Source organism: Branchiostoma belcheri, unplaced genomic scaffold (genome assembly GCF_001625305.1).
Source record: "Branchiostoma belcheri isolate BF01 breed outbred unplaced genomic scaffold, Haploidv18h27 scaffold4, whole genome shotgun sequence".
Classification (NCBI taxonomy): Eukaryota; Metazoa; Chordata; class Leptocardii; order Amphioxiformes; family Branchiostomatidae; genus Branchiostoma; species Branchiostoma belcheri.
In genome coordinates, this window is record NW_017804020.1 from 2,484,162 (window position 1) to 2,498,864 (window position 14,703).

At 43.7% G+C, this 14,703-nt stretch overlaps 2 protein-coding genes across 2 annotated transcripts in view; one reads left to right on the plus strand and one right to left on the minus strand.

Annotated features, from left to right (window-relative positions):
- Positions 1-26: 26 nt before the first annotated feature.
- On the minus strand, positions 27-9,033 carry LOC109476900. The gene is made up of 7 exons (XM_019777917.1): positions 8,784-9,033; positions 6,844-6,984; positions 4,717-4,953; positions 4,411-4,481; positions 3,575-4,224; positions 1,995-2,108; positions 27-1,410 (listed from the first exon to the last, which is right to left on the minus strand). The coding sequence occupies exons 1-7, from the start codon at positions 8,896-8,898 to the stop codon at positions 27-29; spliced, it is 2,712 nt and encodes a 903-aa protein (XP_019633476.1). The 5' UTR covers positions 8,899-9,033.
- A 1,458-nt stretch (positions 9,034-10,491) lies between these two features.
- The window catches only part of LOC109476901 (membrane-associated guanylate kinase, WW and PDZ domain-containing protein 2-like), a 100,867-nt gene continuing 96,655 nt past the window's right edge, over positions 10,492-14,703 (plus strand). Inside the window, exon 1 of the mRNA XM_019777918.1 lies at positions 10,492-11,447. Within this exon, the coding sequence (XP_019633477.1) occupies positions 11,117-11,447 (331 nt within the window). The 5' untranslated portion in view covers positions 10,492-11,116. The remainder of the gene's footprint in view (positions 11,448-14,703) is intronic.

The window sequence follows — 14,703 nt, forward strand, 5'->3', positions numbered from 1 at the left end:
CGAGCTTTTTAGTATTTTTGGCTCCGTTACTCCACAATCCAGCCTCCTGCCCCCCTCCCCGCAACTTTCCTTACTTTATTGCCATAGCGGCGTCTGACGTAAGTTTTGCCTCCCCTTGTCCGTCCTATTTCGTTCATAACCATATCAAACGCGTCCTTCGTTTCTGGTAACGGCGGGTACGAGTACTGCAGCAGGGGTGCCACCTGTCGGAGTTCGCCCTGCATTGCAGTGATCTGCGCTTGTGGGACGTCCCGCAAGATGTCGCTGATGGACCGTTTCTCTTGAAAGAAGTCGTCGTCTGTGATTTTGACCGTGAATTTGGAGTAGTCCAAAACGTCGTCGAACGGGTACACCGGTTCGTAGTCTAGCTTGAATATGACAGGGATGCATCCGCACTGAACGGCGTCGTAGAACGACTTTCTAGTCGGCGAATCGCCTGGAGGCTGGAGACAGAAGACAGAGTGGTGCATCCACTCGACCAGATCCCCCTGCCAGCTTCTGTGTCTACATTCTTGCGTGATAAACCACACGTTCTGCTTGTTGTTCAGTGAAGAAGACGAGGAATATTTTTCTGATGTTGGGCTGAGCTGTCGGCTGAGAATCCGCCTTATGTCGTGGGACATTCGCCTGCTCCCTGCGAACAACACAAACACGTCCCTTGACATGTCCGAAGTTTTTTCGTGCCTTGATTCTACACCAAAGTCGTTGTTGTTAGAAATGAGATGTCCGAAGGAAGGGTACGGTGCCACCACCATTGACAACCCGCTCCGTCGGATGTATCTCAGCGTCCTCGGGTCCGACTCGTGTTCGATGCCGACGAACGTTACCGAGCGAGACTCCGGAGTTTTCAGGATCCCTCCCGTGACATCAGCATGCTCCCTCTCTATTCTGCCCAGAGCCATGATTTGTGGTTTTCCCTGGTCAAAATAAGGATAGTTTACCCTGACGAACTGCCACAGTTCTCTGTCTAGTACCGGGTTGTCGATAACATTCATCGGCTCGCAAGCGGCCGCAAGTGCGGGGTAGTAGGGGACGTAGAACACGTCTGCCTTCTCGGGGTCGAGCGTTCGGTACGAACTGGACAGGAGTTTGCGGTGGAGGATGACTTCGAGCGCGAACATGTGCGTGCTTCGGAACGACACGTTCCCGTAGCGAGCGAACTCCAACCCCATGCCGTAGTCCTGGAGTTGGTAGCACCTGTTCTTAACCTGGATGCAGTGGACAAGGTCAGAGTTGAATTCCGGCGGAAGGTCGTACACGAACACCTTGAATGGAGACAAAATCGAAAGCTGTGTAGAGTTCTCAGTTCTTTCGCTTGGAATCTTCTCCGGAGTGATGGTGGATTTTCCGGTACTGTCGTCCTGTAGGTACACCTTCCTGACCACAGAAAGGTGACTGCTTTGTCCTTCCCTGTATGAAAACAAGTCCTCAGACGTTGTAAAATGTGCATCACGTCGTACTAAGCTAGAGTACACCATATTGATGGACAAGTTGCATTGGATTTCAAGAACTGGAGTATTTTCTCAGTTATAACGGTTAGTAGGATGCTAGCTCCCTGAGTACCAGTTTATGGCCAATCTGGCACTTCATATCAAAATTTTTGTCTCTATATAAAGTGCCAAATATTCTTTGGTCTTCATATACTAAATTATTGACTGTAAGAATGTCCTATTTGCATTTCCATGGAAATGATACATGTATGAGCTTAAGCTAGTACACATTCAAATACACGTGCGTTTGCATGTTATACACATCTAGTACACATGCTTTGCATGCATACAGTTACACACATCTGTTACAGCTAAAAGGTCCTAACATTATACTGTCTCTTTAAACTTTTGTTTATTCACGAGAAGCTGAAATTGGCCAACAGGCCGCTTTTCATTGAAGTCATGAGGGAAGAGGTACAAGGCACGCAAAATATATAACAGAGATACAGTTTACATCATTTAAACTCCTAATAAATATATACACATACACAATGTGATTTTTACCTTCTGGGCAATGGACTTGAGTCTTCGTCCTTGAACACTTTGGGGAAGATGTAGAGCAGGGTAGCAAAGTACATCCCTCCCATGGCTGATGCAAACAGGGTCACAACCTGCCGCCTGGTAACCGGCATAGCTGTCGGGTTCAAGCTTGTCCTACCCCGACGAATCCTGTTATCTGTTTTGAGTAGTGAAGCAAAAGGCACCGACCTTCACTGTCTGTGGTGTGAAGCAGCCGGTACCTTGTCCTTATCTGTCTATCGATTGACAGTTGCTGAAACACGTAAACATGACGCACGCCTTTGACAAAGACAGCCATGGTCTTGACTGGTAGCTTTTGTCTTCAAGTCCTCGTGTGTGCGTGTGTCACAGTGTGACACATGCACCGGTTTTTCCTCACTTTGGACAATACCCGACCAGTCCATGGACCTTTCAAATACAGCAGAAATACTGTACTGTACTGTACTGATATGTCAGTAGCAAAATGACATAGCTTCGCAACACACGCTTTGTGACATTTCGCTGCGTCGCTGACTTTCAAGTCTCGCATAGTCACTGCACATGGCAAGAGACATACTGGTGATTCTCTTTAGACTCTAGAGACACACCAGCTGTTGCTTCTGTCTTGCGTAAAGCAGGATCGATAAACCGTCATATAGGAGATATATTGAACAAAGAATGTCTGAAAACAGATAATATTCACATGGATAACTAATTTATCGGTCCTCCCTTCGAAGGCCAACGGGGCTCGGCGGCCAATACCGTCCCTCTCGGCTGGTTCTCGCTATAGGATTACCGCTAGACTTTTTTGTGTTACGTTTACGTACTTGATAAGAATTTTGCTGATACTACTATTATTCATTTGAATAACGTTGAATGGTAATCCATACCAAAGTCTAGCCCTTTCAAAACGTCTCATGTTGATTTGAAAATAAGATACATTGTGTACGAGTATTTTGGATTCAGTGGAAATGGTCATACGGTATGCTAGCCTCGGTGCCAGCCATCCTATAGTGCATTAGTTTACCGGACTCCCACTCATGAGTATGGGAGCCCAGATAGACTAGATAGGATGGTAACCAGGCTAAGCGTTTATTTAATTAATTTGCTGATATAAATTCATAACAAATGCAGCAACAACGTATGAATGTTGATTTCCGAGAAGTTTGAGACTGCTATGAAATGATGGAGTCCATTGAAAACACAATCACTGTGAACTAGTTCAACAGTACTTGGATAGATATCAAAGAACAATCACAAATCTACTAGTCATCCTCTCAGTATTTCAGCAAAGGAGAAGTACATGTACACGTGTAACTTAACCATTAGACAGTAGACAGCTTATTGAACTGAATTCAATAAACAATTTAACCGTCTCCTTGTTCTTCTTCTTGAAAAAAAAAGACGAATTCGATTCAAATTGTACTTTATTGGACCGTCAACAGAATTTTTTGCAATTTTCCCCAGACCACCTTACTCTATACTACTCATGTATCTAACCTGTCTTTCACTGGTTATAGGCAACTTCTCACTCCATCACTATAATTCTACTTTTGTCGAATCAATAGAGAATGTATGTCTATTACTCAACTAATCTGACGAAGCTCTTCAGTCTATTTGGAAGCGGCAACAGTTCTACCCCAAAGTAGCACCTTTTTTCTCCCAGCATGCCTCTGATCACGTGACGACAGAGGTGACTCAGAGTTCTCGGTGCAGACGACATTTTCCTCAGCAACTCTGCCATATGCAAATCTGTCTGGTCGGTTACCATCGGCCTGAAATCTACTGTTCCCAGCGTTCTGAGCATGATTTCCACTATCCGGATATTTCCGGTTTTGATAGCGTGGTGGAGAGGACCTTCCGGAGTGAATTTTTCAGTTGGCTTTGAGTAGCAAGTAGCGCCATGTTGACACAAAACAAAGATGGCGTCTACGGCTCCAAACCTAATGCAGGAACTCAGGTGGTTGTACGTGTTGGTCCCGTCTATGTTGATGCTGTGGTTTTTCAGTCGGGATATGGTCTCGTGGTGGCCGTTCTCTGCGGCGAAGATCATCGGTGTCTTCCAGCAGTTGTTGCCGTCCATTTCGCGCGTGTGCCGGTAGAATCGTATTCCCGACACGCGGTTGGACTTGTCCGCATAGGCTCTCGTCTCGTGCCGCATCAGAACGTCGATGCAGTCCGACATACCTGTGTAAAAATGTATAGTCGTAGATATCACATATAACATATCTTCATACTGCCGCAGAAAAAGAATGGGATGGTTACAAATCAAATGCTATCAGATCTCGCCATATGGGGCTTATTCTGTATGAAGATGTTATGTTAAGCTAAGGTTTGGGTTTTGGGTTATTTTTGGCGTGTTTTTAGGCTTTTTTATCGGGGTTTCTGTTTTCCACTGGATTTTTTTTCACCCATCCCAAACCTCTGCTTGGAGAGTGTGTGTACGAGAGCTATGGTGGTAGTTCTTCCTCTCAATAGTGCAGTATGATAATCCTGTCAATAGTGCAACATTTTCTGTTATTGCAGGAATGATCCTTGTCAGATATGCAGCGTGAAAGGGGCATAGCTTTCTGAAACAAGCAAACTACAACTGAGTTGGCGTGTGGTACGAAGCAATAACAAAGTGTCTGAAGGTATGACTATGAGGTATTGATACTGATCTCAATGCTTCAACTCGTTTCACTTCTTAAATTGTGTTACAACGTTCGTCAGCTCCGGAGTGGCTTACCGAGCGCCGCTGCCAGGTGCACGGTGGCCATGGGCTGCCGCACGCCTTTGTTGAGGAAGAAGTCCCTGGCCCGGAAGTCCACCCCGTGAGTCAGGATGAGATCGAGGCAGGCCGGCCGGTTGTGCCGGATGGCGGCAAACATAGCGGCCTTCCTATTGGCCAGTTCGTGGTTCATGGTCGTCATTTCCGGTCGGCAGCTGTTCTTCTTTTGCCAGATCAGGTATTCCCGTGGATTGTCTGGGGAAACGGCCAGAAATACAGGCCAGTTATACATGGAAACGACACGATCTTCAATAGAAGGCATCCAATGCAATTTTAAAACTGATCATTCTTTCAATGTAGTAAGTTGATCAACCCTATCCAATAGTATACTCATACATGTAAGGGCAAAAATGCGATGTCGCTGACTGAAGTCAGTTGGTTGTTAATGTTTCGTAGCGGTACCCGAAAAATAAAGAAACTATTTTTGTGACTATTTCAAGCGCTTCGATTATAAAATAATGAGGAAAATGTGCTAAGAAATGGCAGCAAGTGTTAATCGTTGACAGATTTCTTCATCCAGAATATCTTTGACGCCCTGAAATTGCATCTTGTTCTTCAAAACGAACTTTACAGTACGTCGATTAAGGTTAGACATCCAGGTAATACGATACGCCAAAAAGCAGTTACTCAAGCAACTGGATATGATTTTGGAAACGGTCAGACGTTTCAGCTAGTATCCACTAGCTTTCGTCAGTGACTGTGAGACCAAGACAAAATAATGCAAATTAGTCAGAAAGCTCCTGTTATGCGGAACAGGAGCTTAAGTGTTGTCTATGGATCTGTCCTCGGGGCTGGGAGCGCCAAAAAACAAGTGCCGGAGATATCTACCCGTAGCCCACCTGGATATCTTAGACCGCGAAACACGCTGGTGGGAACGGGGTGTTAAAGAAGCAATATATGAAAGAATGTACAACCCCACCCTCAACAGGGAAGGTGGGCTACGGGTGGATCTCTCCGGCACTTGACTTTGGCGCTCCCAGCCCCGAGGACAGATAACACTTAAGCTCCTGTTCCGCAGAACAGGAGCTGTCTGACTAATTTGGATTATCTTGTCATGACTTGTCTGACTTTCGTTCCCTTTTCGACTTCCAAAAAATTGTCTTCACTTTTTTTGTATATCAATGTAAAGTTTGTGCTTATAAACCTGCATTTCTGCTTTGGCCTCTCAGTCACGGACGAAAGCTAGTGGATACTAGCTGAAAGGTCTGACCGTTTCCAAAATCATATCCAGTTGCTTGAGTAACTTCTTTTTGGCGAAACTGTACAGTGAGTGCCTCCTTAAGTTAAGTAAACACTGCACCTTTCCTAAAATTTGATTACGGGGGCAAAGCGCCGCGCTTCAAGTTAAGTATCAGCTTTCTAATTCTACATTGTCTGTTTAGTCACTTAACGTCATTGACGGTCGTAGCCAAATACAAAGGACCGTGTTTGTAACGAATGCCCTACCATGTCTGTTTATTTTCGTCACATGTACGCGACTAGTAGCCTCTACCAGGCTTGGGGAGGCGGCTAGAAAGAGTAGAAATCGGCCAAATAGAGGGATAAGCATGCCAAGGCTGTTTGTCCGTTGAGAGAACAGTTTAGGTGCGGTGAACTGTTCAGTCTCAGCGGACAAACTCCCTTGGCATGCTTATCCCTCTATTTGGCCGATTTCTACTCTTTCTAGCCGCCTCCCCAAGCCTGGTAGAGGCTACGCTACTAGTGGAACGTTCTGCTTTTGCTCACAAAATCTATCTATCTATCTGTCAGATAATGCTCACAAACTACACGTATAAGACTGCATGTGGTAGACCAACTACCTATTCATTTAATGTTCACGGTAGCGAAAGTTTGCGGTCTGAGAAAATGGAGATGCTCACGGAATTATATATGTTCTCGGTGGCAGCAGGTGCAGAAAAAAAGGAAAGTCAGCGAATCATTTGTTAACGGTTATGATAAGTTCGCGGTACATAAGTGACCGCGAAAATCGCGAACATAAAAAGTACCGCGAATAAGGAATTTGCCTTTTTACAGACCACAGTTGGCTTCAGTAAGATAATTGTATTAGGCACACTGTGGTTGTGGTAATGTTATCATGCAACTCACGTTTCTTCAGAATTTGGTGGTACTCGCTGATCCACTGTTTAACGGGGGAGTGTTTCAGAACGACTTCCAGTGCTTCGCTGTGTCCGGAAATCGTCAGATGTTCCTCACAGCACATCCCGTCAATTTTACCCATGTCTAAAGCTGAAACAAACCGGAACATAAGAATGAATGAATGATGACCTTTATTGCACATTTCTGCCATACTTGGCTAAGTACAGGTCACAACAAAACAAGATGAATGGACACGGTTAACAGATATAAAAGTAAATAACTATCGTTATATAACTTCTCCTCGCTTTTCAGTTATTGTAGAAATAAAAGCATAGATCTGTTTTTCAATGGGTGGGTTGTCTAGTCGCATAAGGAATATGATTTTTTACAGTACTTACTTTAAGTGCACGAAATAGGGGAATAGGTGTTGTACAAACATATAAAGTTCATTTCTCTCTTTTCTATACAGTTCACATTCTGTTACAAAATGGCGTTCGTCTTCTAATATAACTATAGTTACTATAGATATTCTTCTCCTTCTTTCTCTTGGCTTAGCTTTGCTGGCGAAGATTTACAAGGAACCCTTCCACTTTCTGTAAATATTAAAGCTGAATGCGAGTAAAGAGACTTTCTGCACAACCAAGTCTTTTATTCAGCCGACGTTTCGGTGACCGTCTGCCCCCTTCCTCAGCTGAATAAAAGACTTGGTTGTGTAGAAAGAGTCTCTTTACTCAGTGACTTACCAACCTGATGAAACTATTCACGGATTAAAGCTAAAATATGTAACATTTTTGCACCAAAATTTATATATCTCAATTGAAGATGGTTTTGTGTGATTCTGGTCATTTACTTCCACTTTTCAACATCATTGGACATATTTGTGCCATCGATGAGTGTCTCACATTTCTGATATGGGCGCTAAAACAGCCCACATAAGGCACACCCATTTTGTGCCACCACCACAAAATACCAAAATGTAATCAAATTAAACATGACTGACAGCTTTTAAAAACACTCTTGTCGTGCGGCGTAATATTTTGGCACCTCCACTCCACGAATAACACTATGCGATAGTGTGGGGTTGATTCAACTTACGTGGTGAAGAAATGGCCAGAGAATTGACAAATTTGACTTTGGTATCGTCTTAATAATAATAATAACAACTCTGGTAGCGTAGAAGATGAAATACATTTTGTACTTGATTGTAAATTTTACTCAGTACGATGTACATGTAACATCACACTCTGATGTATGCATTTAGCCCCATGGGCATGGACATGCAAATAAAGATTCATTATATAATAATAGCAAGTTAAGGCGGTAAGAAACAACAGGGACATCTGGTGTGTGATTTATGAACTAAATAGTGTTCAAGGCTAACAATATCCGTATTCATCAATACTTAAGCACACAGACGTGAGTTGCTTACAATGCTACCTATACTTCCGATGCACTGTGTAGAACGTCATGAAATTCACATACAATGGAGTTCTTCTTGTTGCTTTGCTTTATTATTAGTGCAGAATCACTTTTCTTCCTACACCAGACAGGAAGCATTTAGAAAATCAACGATAAGTTATATCACACCACGGGTCAGTGAACAGGATCTACCTCGATGCCTACAGGAAGTGTGATTTTAAAACTTGAAAATGACCTAAAAAGGCAACAGGCCTACTGGTGCTCAACATTGGACAAGTGATAGTAACGTAACCTTTACTAGTCTTTAGCTTGAAGTGGCTGGAAACCGTGAGTAGAAATTGGTGCATGCCACGAGGGTTAATAGCCCGCTACATACAGGAGTACAAGTACAAATGCCGCAAAGCAAGGAAGACCAACTTCCTATAGGATGTCCTCTATTTGACCAACTTTTACTCTTTCCAGCCATTTCTGAAACCTTGGCCTGGGAGAGCAGGTAATGGTAACGCAAGAAGATAGAAAATTTGACGTACCAGAAATTCCGTTGCTCAGAAGCTCCTCCAACACGATCCCGTTCCCTGTTCTGACGGCGCCGGCGAAGTAGTCCTTCAGCCGCCGGGAGTCTCCGTCGATTTGTTCGCTCTCCATCAGTCAACTTCAGCCGGCAACTGAATCACAATAAAATAACACTCACTGTTTGTTTTTTCTCTGCGTGAACCACAGCAGTGCTTACGAGAAAATATAACGACTGTAGCACCACTGAGCCCTTCATGTGAGGAGACTGAGCGGGAATCTTTTGTAGCGTGACGAAAGCAGGATGGGCGATGTCGTCTGCACCCCATCCGCCATGTGACGTCACCTGAACATGACGTCGACCTTAACCGTGCAGGTGGTGTGACATGACAGCTGAAACTACACAACAAAATGTTTTCCATTCATCCAAAGTTCTGTGCTACTGGTAATTGTTACAATGATATATATCCATTAAAACGACTCAGAATTAAACTTTTAAAACAATGTAAATGATAATAGTGATCTTTGTGATCTTGCATTGACCTGCTCTGTTGTCATAATTACTAGTACATTTACTCGCCTTACTCGTTTTCTGGGTCATTAGGTCTGACTACAGGATGAGTCCCATTAAGCTTAACGTTACAGGTGACTCATACAGTACTGGAGACACATTGCACGATTTCAGGTGTTTTAGCAGTTTACAGACGTATTCACATGGCCAGATAGCTTCTATATAAAGAGTAGGTACGTTACATGTACGTACACCCCGCCCTCCCCTTCTTTAGACAGTTTGCGTATGGATCTTTAGTGAGCTATCCTCTGCATTGGGCACACCTCAAATGATCCCTTAAATCCCCCAACCACTATGGTGATTTGTGGCAAGCGGTAGTACTTTTCTCTTTGACGTACGAGGTCACTATCCTTTGCATACAAGTCACCAAGTCATAGCCTAATATTTACCATTTTGCGTGCCCTGAGAAACAAGTTGGACCACTTAAGTGGACCCTACCAGCAACCAGGCGACACCTGAGTCTACCATTTATACTAGTATACTAATGCAGTATGTGAAAAGCATGCGAAAGTTTCAAGCTATAAAATCTAAGAACGCTGAACATTCTGCTTACCTACCTAAGGATGGTTGGAATACTGACATAACTTAGCAAAACATTTCAGCTGACTCTTTCTCCCGAGTGGCTCAATGTTCTTGATTTCCAGTGGCGATTTTACCAGGCCTTGTAGCTCTGTCAACGTCCGCATGGCGGCAGGTCTGTACTATAAACGTGACTGAGAATGTTGGTCGGATTAAATGTACCAGAATTAAATCACTTTCGCCCCTAGGGTGTAACATGAGGCTCAATACAACGAAGTGAGATAGTTTTTCATCAATATAATATAATCTTATCACAAATCACAGATATAGGAAAAACAGTGAGATCAAATGACATTTACCAATGCCACAGAGATGCAGTCTTCGGAGCAATAGTTACCCATTAGTTAACCAGCTACCGGATTAATCTCTTTCCATTGTGGGATTCTCTGCAACCTTTCTCGTTTTGTTTTGATTATGAAGTTCGCTGGGGAGTTTTCCTGATACATTACATGCAATCATGATATTAATTTCACGATCGTGTGTCCCATGGTATTTTATAAAGGTGCAATAACAACTCAGTCCGCTTGACGTCGCGGCTAGGAGCGTCCCGATTTACGACTTTTGTCGTAAATGCGCTATATACGACAGCCGCGAGTCGTTACATGCATGCGTACTGGTTAAGTGGCTGAAAAGCTTGGGCTGGCGATCAACAGTTATTTTGCTCGCCCGAGGAAGGGGTTTAGAGTGGAATTCCCTTCATTAGAAGTCAGCATTGCACTCCGATGATGCAGCAGGAATTTGTTTGGGTCGCCTTCATCACAGGGAGTACATTGTTGGCGTTTTTCCCGTGTCTGGTTCTGTGAGAGACGCCCCTCGCCGACCGTTTGCATCGAGTGTTCAAGAGGATTTTTCAAAAGAGTTGCAAGCGACCGTAAAACTTCTCTATTCTCGCGGATTTCGGAGGATTTTCCTGCCCTGCTTGTTTTCTTTGATCATCGATCATACTTTGAGCGTCCTTGGAGGACATTGGCAAGTGAACAGCACCCTTTTCCTTGCCTGTGTTGGAGAAAAACCGTCTAGTAAGGTTTGTTTTGAACAACTCCTACTCGCGAGTGACTGACCTCCACAGTAAAAAAGAGGTGACCCCGGAGGCGTCCCGCTTGACGAAGCTTTTCCGTACAGATTTTCCGCTCCGTTTGCGACGCAGTTTGTTGTTGTTGTCCTTCGCCTTCGATGTAGGGGGAATATATAATTCCGGGCGAGATGAACAGGAACAAACGTCCCGGCTCGGGCGGGAGGGAGAAGCAGCAGAAGGGGGGTAAACACTGGTACCAGCGCGTACGGGACACCCTCGTGTCCCGAACAGAAGACGGTAGCTTCAACTTCACTATAAAGGGAGGGGCCGAGAACGCACTCTTCACCTTCATCGGGGAGGCCAAAACCGACAAAATAGTCTACAGAGCGGGAAAACTCCACTCAGACGACATCATCCTCGAAGTCGACGGCACGAAAGTCGCAGGATTCACCCTAAAAGACGTCCAGGAGTTGATCAAGGACAGCAAGGACCCGGTGTCTCTGAAAACTGTCAAACCAGGTAAGGTTGTCGTGTTTACTACTACTGCATAGTTTTAACGTTAAGCCCAGCCACAACAAGCCCTTCACCCGGTCTGTCGGGCACACAACACACGGACGTGTCTGCCGATAATAGTATCGGATGTGCCTGTTTGGTGGGGCTCGCATAGCGCACACACACACGAGATTGGTGTCGTTAGCAGGCAAGTGTTATTTGCCTAGGGTGGGAATAGAGAGAGGGCCACCCGTGCCCACCAGTGCTCTCACAACCCACTCCAATTGTTGGGCACGCTATCTCTACATACAGGCATTCCACCCCTGCACGGATACAGCCCAGCTTTGGTTTGAACTTGACAGAGATTTCAATAGCTGGTGATTAGAGGTCGCCCACTCAGATTCCTCTCTTCCCAGTGGGGGGAGGGTACAGACCTAAACCCCAGCCTGTTCTTATGGTAATACTTGGACTAAGAATTTTCCGTGGAAGCCATCCAGGGCCTCCGAACACCTCTAGATTTGACCCTGCCTGTAGGTTTGGAAGCAAATGTCAGGCCGTGTTTCGTCAGGGAAGGCCTGGCCACATGTTGGAGCATTACTCTTGGTCGCGCTTCAAGTTCTAGTCAATCCACTGTGATGCAGGTGCCAACGAAAATGACACCGATGCCAAAACATAGGAAACGTGATGCTTTTGTTACTCCTCTAGGGTGCAAAATATGCCCTGCAACCTGTCATGTATAGAAAAACTGCTGAAACTGCAGAAAAGAGATGGTTTCTAGCAAACTGAAAAGAATTCGTGCTCTGCTCAGTATTATCTTTGGTAAATTAGTAGCAGAACACGTAAGTATGTAAAGAAAAATTGCTGAAATTGTAGAAAAGAGTTGTTTTCCAGCAAACTGAAAAAGAATTTGGGCTCTGCTCAGTATTATTTTTGGTGAAATAATAGCAGAACACGTAAGTATTTTGAGGCTTGTGTCTTTCAAAACCTGTAGGACCAACTCACTGTCAGTACCGTCAAATTTTGAACAAGTAGACAGAAAAGCAATTCCTACTCAAATGGTACTACCCCATGGGAGACTTCACTACTGTCAGTTTTATTGCTTCAGAATTCAGTAAAATTGATGTAAAGATTCCTCAATAAAGGTTAGGAGATTCTAGGCAAGGTAGCCTCGAGGCATATTAAAATACATACCTGAAATACTATTCTCTTGATCAGTGTTCTTACAAGTAGTGGAAAAGGTGACACATTATTTATCATAGTCCCTTCTGAGCCTTCTCCCTTGCTGTTTTTATGAAGTGTTATGATTTAGTAGGGTTATGACAGAACGTTGGGCCGTTGCCAAAAAGTAAAGCATGTGTCCTCATGTAATGGTTCACATGCTGTGTTGGATAGCTCAAGGTGCACCCATACCTGCACATAATACCCTGGAGGATTTTCCTGTGACATTTCCTGAGCACTAGACTCATTATACGCAAACAATTTAATTTGTTGGTTCTTGGATATTTTTGGGACAAAATAGGAAGCGACAGGGTGAGAAAAAAACAGGCCTAGGCATCCTATGAATAGTATGATAGCCCTGAAAGCTATGGTAGGACTATGAATTTTGAACTTTTAATAAAACCACTGCATTGAATAGATTGAAAAAATCCAACAACTAGGGACTAGGGAGACAGGGACTTTCTTCAACTGTTGGGACCAAAATTATATGAGCATTTGGAAGTTTATTCAACACCTGAATCTTTTTTGTTTGCGAATGAGGGGAAAATGAAGCGGTTAAATCCAACAACCAACAAATTAAAATGATAAAACTGTGGCGGCAGGCCTAACAGTGGAAAGAAAAAAAATAAGTTCCTCAAAGTTGTACAACAGCCACTAAAGTGGAGGTGTCCAAAAACTGTATTTGGTTTTGAATGGCAGTGCTTGACATGTGGTTGAGATGCCTATCTTTCTAGGACAACAATGGGGCAGGGTGAGATTTGGCAGTGTAAGACAAGGCAATGGGAACCAGGTGTCCCAGTGTATTGTTTTGATTGGCAACCTGATAGGAATCTGGCTTGCGCTATTCCCAGTTTCCTCTAAACCTGTAAAAGGGTTCCATCAGTGATGCCATTATTAGCAACAAGTCATTTTGTAGGATAAGCGAAGGGATCAATCATTGTTAACTGATGCCTGGGTGCGAGTTTTGACGGACAAATTAGACGTTATGTCGTTATCCACTAGTTAGGGCCTGCGTTTTGCATTGAAATGTTTTCCCAGCATGGTGTAACTGCGAAATATGCAGCTGAGTTTAACCTTTCGCGTCTCCCACAGCCTATGTTTTAGTTGGTAGTACCGGTAAGTATGTCAACATCATAAGAGTGCTTGGCAGCGAAATTCTGTTGTGTCTCTAGAAATATGCACAACATCCACTTGTTGATTGAAATGGCAGGTAAAATTGAGCCCGGCTTTCACGGTTTTGAGCTCTGGTGGTGGGAAGGAATTAGTTTTTCAAGTCCTTCATCTTATGGCCTGTCGTACCGACTCAGTGTCACTGTCAGAAAGGTTTTTGTCCTGTAGTCAGACTGGTTACATGCAGCCATTGCTGGTGTCAGTATGTGGGTCACTGTGTGTGTGAAATGTATTTGTCTGGGCTTTGTTCGTGTCAACAGTGCGGTATGTCTCCAATCATGTGGTCAGCCCTAGTGTCAAGGTCTCTCTGCCCAACACTGTTTCTTAGCTGTAAACAAATTACAAGTTAACATACAACTGCAGCTTAAGGTCTGTCATTGGGAGTTTCTGTGGAAAATTCCAAGGGTTTTGTCTAGTCAGTGTTGTTTACAAGGCTCCAAGCTTGGAGTAGTTGGGTCATCAGAAGTGTCAAGGTCAGTTTTTGACCTATTGCAAAGTTTTGTTCACAACTTCCCACACACTTGTATCATCTATTGTACATCTAAAGTTAGGTATAAAGGTATGATCTAAATGTATATTTTGCAGTACATGTATATCCCTGATGCAGGAGTAACAATAACAAGTTTTATTGCAAATTCATGCAGAAGTAGAGAAGGCTAATTGCAGGAACAGAAGAAACATTTGGTATAAAAACAGATAATTAGTACACATAGAACTACTGATAACTACTAAGAAACTACTACAGTAGTAAAATTCTAGTCAATATTCTACATCTAGTTAGTGTCTTCCTATGATTTAGCATTCTGTCTTATGTACAAACCTGTATTTTTTCATCGTTGCAAATGATATACAACATAAAAGTTCAGTATAACTAGTCTACTGTTGCTATCTTTGC